The 11,663-nt window shown below is 36.9% G+C and overlaps 1 protein-coding gene across 1 annotated transcript in view; it reads right to left on the bottom strand.

Annotated features, from left to right (window-relative positions):
- Positions 1-245: 245 nt before the first annotated feature.
- Positions 246-11,663, bottom strand: part of LOC309830877 (uncharacterized protein C18orf63) — a gene marked incomplete at its 3' end in the record, with an annotated part of 29,838 nt that continues 18,420 nt past the window's right edge. The window contains exons 8-12 of the mRNA XM_082667746.1: positions 10,741-10,837; positions 10,544-10,629; positions 9,180-9,363; positions 493-1,491; positions 246-302 (exon numbers count right to left, since the gene is read on the bottom strand). Coding sequence (XP_082523872.1) covers positions 246-302; positions 493-1,491; positions 9,180-9,363; positions 10,544-10,629; positions 10,741-10,837 — 1,423 coding nt within the window. The remainder of the gene's footprint in view (positions 303-492; positions 1,492-9,179; positions 9,364-10,543; positions 10,630-10,740; positions 10,838-11,663) is intronic.

Raw genomic sequence — 11,663 nt, 5'->3', positions numbered from 1 at the left:
CTACTGAGCCCGCACGCAACAACTACTTAAGCCTGCTCGCCTAGAGCCCGTGCTCCGCAATAAGAGAAGCCACCGCAATGAGAAGCCCGCGCACCACAACGAAGAGTAGCCCCCGCTCACCGCAACTGGAGAAAGCCTGCGCGCAATGTAGACCCAACGCAGCCAAATAATAATCAATCAATCAACCAATCAGAAGATATCACCTAAGTTACCTGGTGGATATTTCCTTCTTTCACATCCATGTCCTAAGCTTTAGGAATGATGAGAGATTTCTTATGTTTTAATTTGTCCAAGTTATGTATCTGTAACCAGATTGAAGAATCACATTTTGTTATAAATTAACTGTATATACTTGCAGTTGTGTTAGATACTCTGCTTCTTACTGTGTTTCTAGATGATCTTGGGCAAGTCATTTAAATCTTTATTTAGGGGTTTTAAAGGTCTATCACATGGTCAATATCCCCAGATTAAAATTGTTTTTAGGTTTTTTACCTGGTTCTTAGAAGCACTGGATTGTCCGTAATGGATAGTATTGGAGTGAGGCTTCTTTGAAGTTTCTGAAGAGTCCTGACATAATTTCCTTTTAGACTTGTGGGCTGTTCTGCTTACTATTAACCGGTGGTCACTTACATCAGCTTCTTTAGTTTGATCAACTGATTGTTGCTGCAGCAGTTGGGAATCTTCCGTTTCTGTGTCTGATTCAAAAATGTGTGGTGGTCTTTTCACTTTTAGTGACTCGTGGCCTTTCCCTAAAATTTGTGTTATGTATTTGCTTGTCAAATTTTCTTTTTCATTCACTTGGAAGTCAACAGCACTTTTTATTACACCTAACTTGTTACTTGACATCTGAAATACTGAACTATTAGGTAGTTGTTTAATTTCACTTAAACTCATGACCGATAATTTTCCACTAGAAGGGGGATTTTCTGTCATATTTTCAAAGGACTCAGTGTTTTTTTCTTGCAGAGATCTAGAAGTCTTCATCTGAATGCTGCGATTAGATCTTTTTTTAATAGCTGGATCTAAATTCAGTTTATCATCCTGGATCACACTAGTTTTAAGTGAAAGCAACTTAGATTCTGTAACAACATGTTTTCTTTTCAGGTTGTCAGGTTCTAAGATATTTTTGTTCATCTGTAATTGTCGATTTTTGAAAACTGGTATGAATTTAGGGGCAATATTATGTTGGGAGCTAAAATCTGTGTCTTGAACTTGAGTACTTCCTCTGTTGAGCTTTGGTACTTCCAGATGTACTTGTGCTGCCTTGTCAGGCAGGGATTTCCTTCTGCTCTGAACAGATTCTGGCTGGAGGTGCAGAGTTGAGGACACATAGGGCTTCGGCTGGCTGACCGAAAGCTCCATCTTGTGGTCTGTGGCTACTGAATGAAGTGGAATACTTTGAGCCTGGGCAGGTCTTGTGGAAGGGGCCTGAGCCAGAGAGGACCTGAACTTTTGTTTAGTGGTTAGATTAGGCGGCTTGACTTTCTTTTCCTGAAAGGATAAAGATTAGGAAATTTCGAAAATGTAATAATGTCCTTAACGGAAAAGAAATGATATAAGATATCATCAAAATAAGGATAAAAAGTAACACTACAATACATAGAACAGGTAAAGAAAAACAAACAAATGAGCCTTAGTGAGGACATGTGTATATTTCTTATGATTTGTATCCTTCTTTAGATACCATCCTTTCAAGGTAATATTTTAAGATGAAGTTATATTCTAAATTGTATATAAATCAACTATAAAAACTATACCCTTAGCTGCTACCATCGTCGTCCAAATGTGCTCGTTCTGCTGTCTCTCTCAGAATGTCTTTCCCTCTTCTCTCCATTTTTTCCCTCTCAACTTCCCAAGGATCTTCTATCAGTTACTATTTGTCACCAAAAAAATAGGACAAGGTAATGCTCTTATCTTTTAGTGTGCATGTTCAGTCTCCCTAAGTAGATACTAGATTCTCTGAGGGTAGGAACTATGAGTTACTTATTCTTACATCCTTCACATGCTTAAATCTTTCACACAGTTACTAACAAAACATTTACTCAGAAATTAAATTAATGGAGGAGGTGGTTGCATCTACACTACGCCCTTCAGAACAAGTAGGATTTTGAGTATAGGGCAGTGACTGTGTCTTAATCATTTTGCAGTCTTATTGCCTACTAGAGTGCCTGGTATCTGGAAGCAATTCAGCAAGTACTTGTCAAACTGACTTGTCAGATACATCAAAGAGAAACAAGTGTTCATAGTCTTCTTAAAAAATTGTTGTAGAAAAATATAAAGCATGAAATATACCATTTTATCCATTGTTAAGCATACAATTCAGTGGCATTAAGTACATTCCCCACTGTACTTCTGTTGTGTAATCATCACTATTTCCAAAACTTTATCTTTATCCCAAACAGGAACTTCATAGTCTTTAAGCAATAACTTGTTTCCTTCTCCTAACAGCTCTGGTTACCACCATTCTCCTTTCTGTCACTATGAATTTGCCCACTCTAAGTATTCCATGTAAGTGGAATCACAATATTTGTCTCTTTGTGTCTGGCTTATTTCATTCAGCTTTTCAAAGTTCATCCATGTTGTAGCACATGTCAGAATTTCATTCATTTTTATGGCTGAATAATATTCCATTGTATGTATATACCACATTTTGTTTATCTATTCATCTGTTGCTGGGAAGTGCTTATAGTCTTTTAAAATACATACCTATTAAGTCTTAGTGTCTGTAAAAGAGAGACATGTGACAATAATCGGAAACACTGAACACAGAGTTCTTTTCTCACCCTCTGACATAAAAAACACATAGATTCACACCTTGAAATATAATTAAAAAAAACAATCTGGAACAATATTCAAACCAGAACAATTGGTTTTTCTCTCCCTTACTGGAGATTCAGTTGTTGAATATAGTTGGGAGGACAGTAGGACAGAATTTTAGGAGATAAGAGTTGTGAACAGGCAGAGGAAAAGTGAGTGAGTGATCCACTTACTTATTAGGCAAATCATACCAAAACTTAGTGGCTTTAAACAAAAATAATTATGTTTTATCTTTAATGATTCTGGGATTTTTTAAAAAAAATTTATTTATTTTTTGATTCTGGGATTTGACATGGTTTAGCGAAGAGGCTCTCAGGCAGTTGTGGTTAGATGACTCTGGGGCTGGAATCACTTCCTCACTCACATGTGTGATGATCGACACTGGTTGTCATTTGGAGTACCTACAGGTAGCCTCTTCATGTAGACTGGGATCCCTCACATGTGGCATAGCAACTGTCCCAAGAGACAGGAAGAAACTGTTTTTCTTTTAATGACTTAGTCTTGGAAGTCATGTAGCATCACTTCTATCACAGGCCTGCCCAGATCCAAAAGGAGGGGACATAGACCCCATACTACAATAGAAGAGTTGTCACTGGTCAGAAGGGCATGTGGCTGGGTGACCTTGTAGCCACCTTGAAAAATGGAGTAGAATGTCAGAGAGCAGTTGGTCTCTTACCAACTTCAAGCCTCTGACATCATAGTACAGGTGACCTACAAAAGGGCTGGTGCACTTGGCAATGGAGATGCATACAAACCCGACGCAGGATTTAGAGAGCTGAAGGAGGAGATGTGGTCAGGGTAGATGGAGCTATGGCCCAACTTCTGCTCCACATCAACAAGCTGCCATAGCTTATCCCCATGAGGCTGAGTTGCAACACTGGCCTCACACAGACTTTCTCTGTGTGAACGTAGCTCTTGCTTCGCCTCCACCTTCCCAATCACGTGCCACCCTAAGCCAGAACGATGTAGGAAGGAATTCAAGGACACATACCTACAGCGTACTCAGGTTGACATAATACAAAGTCACCACAGAGAATAACGCTCCTTCTCCCACCACGGCTATTCGTGGGAGAAGTGGGAAGTCCCCAATAAAGTCCTGGGTAAGGTTTGGGTGATGCTCAAAGTAGGTGACTGGGTTCACTTTTGTCTGTAGATTTCTCAAGCTGGAGTCTTATTCATGTCAGTGAGGCAAGAAGACGCCCCTCTTTACTTCCTCATAATTTGCAGAGGGCACAGAAGAGGAACTAGCCAGCTTTCATGACCCTGAGTGAAGTGATGCAGAAGCTAACTGAGGAATGGTTTATAATGCCAGGAGATTGCTAGGCTGAGTGAAAAAGCACGCATCAAGAAGGGGTTTGTATTGTTTGATAGGGCTGCTATAACAAAGCCACCACAAACTGGGTGGCTTAAACAACAGAAATGTATTGCCCCAAAGTTCTGGAGGTGAGAAGTCCAAAATAAAGGTGCTGGCAGAATTTGGGCCATGAGAAAAGGATGTGATCTAGGCCTCTTCCCTCAATTTGGAGATGGCCATTTCATATTCACATGGCATTCTCCCTGCAAATGAGTCTGTGTCCAAATTTCCCTTTTATATAAGAACACCAGTCACACTGGATTAGGGGCCCACATATGCCAGTATCTCATCATTTCTGTAACAGCCCTATTTCAAACAAGGTCACGTCCTGAGGTACTGCTGGTTAGGACTTCAACATGTCAATTTTTTTGTGGGGGGGAGGGGTGCACAATTCTACCCATAACAGGGTTTGACATGTAGCGCTAGAGAAATTCAAGAGGGGATACAGCTGTTCTTCTGAAGACTATCTGTACAAAGGAGCTAGAAGAACACCTTGTACACCATCTTTGTCAAGATACCATATGAGACCAGCAACATCAGACTAATGCAAGTCAAGAAGTTAATGCCTGCCCTCTCCCCTCCACTACTCAGCTGTGACTGTGTGATGGACGTGACGGATACGGTGGACTGGTGTTCAATACCCATTCCACCCTCCTTCTAGCATTCCTTCTAGAGCCTGGAAATCTAAAATGAACATTTTCTCCTTTGCAGCTAGGGTTCAGGATGTGATTTAGGATCAACCAGTCAGATGCACTCATACAATATTTGGAAGAAAGAAGTGAGGTAAAGCCATACTTCTGTAGTTTCTGCTGAAAAGTTTACTTATGAATGCCTTTGGTTTTTCAGTTGCAGAGTTAGCAGAAGCCCAAGTGTCCACTCACCAGCTTTGCAGGTGTCTGGAACAGAGCTTAGGGCATTCATTCTCCTGATGTGGACCATTTGAGGCAAACACACCAAATGCCCTCACCCTATGTAGGCTTTCCCCTGTACGTAGATGCTATCACGGGGAGAATGATTCTTAAATTTGAATGAAATTCTACCTCAAAAAGATGTTTTGTCATAAGCGGCTGAATCATCTTAAAATGGCTAGACTGAATTTTTTCCATTTGATGAAAAACAGGTCAAGAACTAAGTTGAAATCAATTGTAGAAAATCAAAGAACGTTTTTAGACCCTTGGTTTTCATAAACCGTAGTAACTGTTAAACAATATACCTACTACTTGAGATACCAAAAGAAAAACTCATTCTAGGCAGATTCATATAAGAATAGATTATCTGTATTTTGATATAAAACTTATCTAGAATATGTATCTGAAACGTTTATATTCACACCCAGTTTCCTCCTCATCTGTCTCTCAGGAATATATATCTGGTGGAAATAATTTCCAGGAGCTTGTTTTGCTCCCTAGCCTGTCAATGTATTATTTACTCATTCTTTCAATTTCTAAAATATAGTAAACAGCCCAAAGGGGGAAACCTCTTCTAGGTTTACATTCAAAATTTTAAAAAGACTACAAAAAGGGCCAATGTAAACAGCAGATGAAATCATAAGTAATTCACAGAACTTAAAATACTTAAATTGTCAACAAACCAAAGCTTTGTGAGGTCATAACCTAACAAAAAAACATATGCTTTACCACATTATTACCATTATTCTGCCAGGTGTCAGTGTGGCTTAGTTGACTTTTAATTTCTAGAACTTTACATACAATTTATATAACTTTGTACATTAACATAAAATTATGGGGAAACCAAAAGCTTTAACTTATATTTAGATATGAATGGACATCTAATGGAGGCCTAGAATTAAGGAAATTGTTAAATGAAGCTTGAGGACTGATCAAAATGATGGATCAAACGTGTTTTTTTTCTATTAAAATTTGGTTCTGTGTCTTGTACCACCTGAGTGTTTCTTGATTAAAGTCCAACCAGGATTCAGTTAAGCTTAGGATTTAAGTACAGGTTTGGAGGAAATATGGCGCTTGGAAGAATGCGTTAAATTTAAAGACGTGACACAACAAGGAAGCCATCATTCAAATGCAAAATATGGGACATTTTCCAGGTAAATGATCCAGTTTTCCCAGCAAATAACTGGCATAAATAAAAAGGAGGGGAGTTTGGAATGTTATTCAATAAAAGAGATCTAAGAGATAGAACAACCAAATTATGTGGACCTTGCTTGGATTCTGACTTAAACGAAACCTCTAAAATAAATCTTTGAAATAAATAGGGAATTGCAGTATGAACTGGTATTAGGTGATATTAATCAATTATTATTACATAATATTTTTAAAAAGCTCTTATCAGAAAAAGACACATACTAAAGTCTTTACAGATTAAAATAACAGCATATCTTGGATTTGTTTTAAAATACTACAGTTTACCCCCACCCCAAAAATCCATCAAGGAGGAGCCAGATGATAGGCATACAAGAGTTCGTTATACTATAGTAATTTCTTTTATGTATCTTGGAGAATTCTGGTAAGTTAAAAAAAAAAGCTAGTTTGGCTAAGCACTCCTACTAATTTACTTTTTTAAGTCAGTTGAGTTTTATCAAGTAGTTTGATCAATTTGTTTTTCATCTTTTTAATTTATTCTTTTTAGTACTTAGAGCTAACAAGGTTGTAACAATAATAGGAACTAACATGTACTGAGAGCTCAAGTACAAGGAACTGTTCCAAATAGGATTATCTAATCCAAAAACAAAACACAAAAAACCCTATGAAGTACTGGGAAGGAAATGGTGATGTGCTGCCCAGATCCCCTTCAAGAAAGGGCTGCTCCCCCGCTGCCAGGGTACTGTCAGCAAACCACCTTTGGCAGTCAGCCCCTGCAGAGACTGCCTCAGTTATGGAGACCCACCTCACCCTAGAACCTGCCTGTCTCCAGGTGGCCCAAATCCAACGACAGATGGAAGAGGTATAAAGGCCTGGCTATTTTGGCCAATGCAGAACCACTGTGATGGGCCGTTTTAGCCCCTGTGCTCCTCAGAAGGTTGGCCATGGCTATCTGGCACCTGCTTTGCTTTTGACTTCTCCCTTTACCCATTCTTCTTCCTTCCCTGCTGTCTGTAGGTGTTGATTCCAAGGGCACTTCTCGATAAGCATCACACGCACTGGACTCCATTTCAGAGTAGGCCTCCTAGAGAGCCCAATTTGTGACAGGTGCTATTACTACCACTGCTACTATGCCCCATTTTACAACTGGAGAAACTGAGGCACAGGGAGATTAAATAACTTGCCCAAGATTATACAAGTAGTAAGGAGTTCAAACCTAGGCAGCCTGTCTCTAGAGTCTGGCTCTTAACCACAAATCTAAACGTTTTCCAATTTTAGAACTAAGAATCCATTCTTTGGGTTTCAGTTTTAATTTTGCAATGTATTTAACTGTGTGGCTTCGGTTAAATTACTTGAATGCTGTGAGCTTCAAGTTTCTTCTTCTGCAAAACTGAGAAAACAATTTTTTACCCCAAGAGTCTATTTTGATGATTAAGTGAGAAGGCACAGAGAAGGCACTCAATAAAACTGAGGAGAAATTCTTATTGTCAATGTACCAATTGTCAGAAGCAATATAAAGACCAGAATTTCCAAGTAAGTGTTATTTTACATTTAAGAAGCAAATTTTCACAAATATATTGTCTGGACTCACCACTTTCAAAACAGATGTAGGCTGGAAATATAAGGTATTCAATAAATATATTCAATAAAAATGCATGATGTAATGACATATCTTCTAAATTCCTCAGATTTGGACTTGGCCAACAACTAAACTTTTTAAAATGTTATGTCAGGGCAAAATTTTAAGATTCATAAAGATCATAAAGATGTCAATTGGTATTTGTCCACGCACACTCCCTTCTAAGGAAATGGCCTTGCCTTATAGCCAAGATATCTTGGCTGTTATGTTTTTATAGCATTTATATGAGGTGTTAGCCCCTAACCCAAGGATACCAGATCCACAGGCTGGCTAGTGACAGATGGTGTGACCTGGCTAGAAAAGATAAAAGGGATCTATCAAATACTGGCTCTGGTAAATTTTACTCGAGGATTATAAAGAGAATGAAGCAAGCAGTATGGCAGCAAAAGCTGAAAAAAATGCCATGAGGCATAGTGTTTGAGCCGTAGCAAGTCAACACCACATGAAAGCCTAAATCACTGGAGCAGTGGAAGCTACAATAAAACAAGACGCTAGTATTATAAGTCAAGAAAGGAGACTCAGAAGACACAGAAATATTCAAATAATTCATATTACATTCCGAACTGTTCAAATTATTCAAACCTCCGTCTTTCCTTTTGATGAAAACACACATATTTGTCATTTAAAAGAAAGATCATTGTTGAAAAATTTAAATTGAATTTCCACTTGTTCTTCAAAAACTTCCCTTTTAATTTTGTTTCCTTTTGACAAAGAAATCTTATTCTATTGAGTGTGAAGATAGGCCATCATATTTTCTTCATCAATATTGCTTAATTGCTACTTATTCTTTTTTTCATAAATAAGATTTCACTTAGCATATCATCTTACAATGAAAATGCTACCATAATTCAATTTCTATAAATGGAATTATTCAAAGGCTTTTTCAATCAATCAGACTCAAATGACTGAAGTGGCAGAATTTCAAAGAAAACTTGGATTTGTATGAGGCAAATGTTTCCAAACTATCCTATACGATCATTTATTCATTTATTCTTTGAAAAAACATTTAATGAACACCTATTAAGTACCAGGAACTTGGAATAAGATGAATATGCTCTTTGCCCTCTAGGAAGTCATGTTAAATTAGAAGAACTAGAACAGTAAACAACTACTACCATAATACCAAGTTAAATACAATAATAATAATAATAATGACAATAACAAATGGGTAAGTACAACAATGACAAATAGTATTAGGGAAACACTGAACTGAGAGAAAAGACTTATAGCACAGTGGATAGGTAGTCCATCACTGAAGGCAAAAGGTGCATAGCATGTCTTAGAGAACTTGGTAGGATATGAAATCTCTTACCTGCAGATACAGTTTAGTTAGTTCTTGTGTGTAGTACAACGGTTTAGTTGTCATCTTTATGGGAAATCCACATATATGGGGCAGCTTAGATTTTAAATCTGAAAGAAAACTTTTCAACACACTTTCCATATCTACCCTTGGAAAGAACTGTATGGGCTGACTTCTGATGCAACTGAGAGGGTATCTGAACATTGTTAAAGAACAGTGGGAAATTTTCTGCAGATAGAAGACAGCATTTTTTAATGGAAGTAAAACGGTCTTAAAAGGCACACAACTAAATCCTAAATATTTTATGTATTGCTTATTCCATATTATCCAAAGCTATAGAGAACGTTTACTCACAGGAATCTTAACTGCTTAAATTTTAACACTCACAATAAAGACAACTCATAGTACCCTTACTATATGGCTTTCTACACAGACTGGCAAACTAAAATTTATAAAAAAAAATGACTTATAAAAAAGATACTATGACCTTTATAGATTATAAAAATAAGTGTTTATAGTAAACAATAAACAGGTTGCATCTCCAAGAGCAGTAAAAATTCAGTAAACAACATGTATAGAGTGTACTCAAGCTCTAAAAGCAGTTCTTTGAGAAAAGCAGTTACTTTTTCTGATGAAAAATATTCTGAAGACTTGGAATAATGTCTTAGCATCTAATGAAGGGGAAAAATTGATACCTGTCAACCTCAGTTTTATATTAAGATTTGGGTTAGGAAATGCAGAATACAGAAAGAGAACATTAGGCTCCTCCCTCTTCCATTTGGAAACTCCAGCTGGTCAGAGTATAAAGAGACAGAAATGGTGAAATAAGTACTAATTAAGATGGAAGAGTTTCACCTGAGCGCTTGTGTGCTTTTTGTATGTTGATTTTTAAAAATAACATTAAGAAAAATATTTTCTTGAATCAATGGGGTGCATTAAGTGCAACTCAAATCCTCTACACTTTGACCATAAAATTAAATACTCTGAAAAAAGATTTTCATTAAATGACTAATTCTTTTAATTCTACCCTTTCAGTAATATCCAGCATGCCACAGGAGGGAGCCCTTGGCTAACAAGCCTGCAATTATTTTCTTACTTTCTACTAGGAATCATGTAAACATTTTTCCTATCTAGTCTAAAGTTTCTTCTGCTGTCTAAATTGTTGCAGTAGCGTTTAAGGGGAAAAAATATTTTTATTAAGCTCATCCTCAAATAAAAATAGCAAAATTCTAAGGAAAACAAAAAACACTTATTCAGATAAAAAGAAGTAGAGGGAAAGTAGCTTCATTTGAACTTAGAGAAGGTTGAAAATGATGACATCAGGGCAGGAGTAAGCCTGGATCATAAGGTGGGCAGAGAGCATCTGTAAAGGATATGTGAAGATCCTTCTTCCTATCATTTTGAAGTAGATGCTGCAGTATATTTTAGTAGTTCCATAATTTTCTGGAAGCTTATAGCTATACTAAAAATTAAGAACAAAGTTGAAATTCTCCTGAGAAAGCTAAACTTAAGGTTAAATTACAAGAAGTAAAATCAAATAGCTACTAATGTAATATATGTTTCTATTCCTTACCAGGTCATCCCAGTGCATCTGGAAATCTTCATATGAGTGAAAAGGACAGTCAGGGGGTATGGTGTGAAGAATACTTATTATTTGTCCCATTTTCATACTATAAAAGATAGAGGTGGTGAAGTATTATGTATGAGCCAATGCTTAGATACAGTTTAACTATGTGATTTGGAAAGCATTCAAAAATTTTAGCAACTATCAACACATAAGTAAATAAGCTACTCATTTGCTCCCAGTTCTAAATTAACATTGTACTAAATTCTTAACAACTAGAATTGTTAGAAAAAACTAAGTTGAACTGATGCAAACAATAAGCCAGTTATAAACACAAACTAATGAATACAGTGTTGCCACATAGAGGTATGCCTGGTAATTGTTAGACTTTAGGGAAAAGTCTGTTAAGAGCTGAATGAATCAGAGTCAAATCTTGTTCCCTACCTACCTTTTCTTGGCTTCAATGACCAAGGCATGGTGTATATGCTGCTTGAAAGTTCTTTTGCCTAAGCAGGTTAAAATTTCATGCCAATAGTCATATTTATGTTAATAATAAGTCATTTTTTCCCCTGAAGACAGTACAAACTTAAAACAGCTCATATCAAATGATAATGAATCATTAATTATATGTACAAGTTTATAATATTCTATTGATATTACTATAATAGTTGTAATTTTGTAATGAGATACCTAGAAATTTTACTGTTTTAAAACTAGGTCTAATAAAAATGTAAATGTATATCAGAGGCCTTTAGAGTCGTGCACTTTAAGATTCTCTCTCTAAAGTGTACTGTGTTTATGTGGTCTGTTTAGCAGAGTTTACCAAATAGAGTAGCATTTTTGGCTTATCAGTATAGTCCCAGGTACTATGTACACACAGTAAAATGATGCTCTCCCTTCATGGCAGTTTGAGGTTTTTCAAGCTGTTTGCT

Source organism: Grampus griseus (genome assembly GCF_964374135.1).
Source record: "Grampus griseus genome assembly, chromosome: 12".
NCBI lineage: Eukaryota > Metazoa > Chordata > Mammalia > Artiodactyla > Delphinidae > Grampus > Grampus griseus.
Note: the sequence above shows the minus strand (reverse complement) of the source record. Positions and strands in the feature narration are given on the sequence as shown.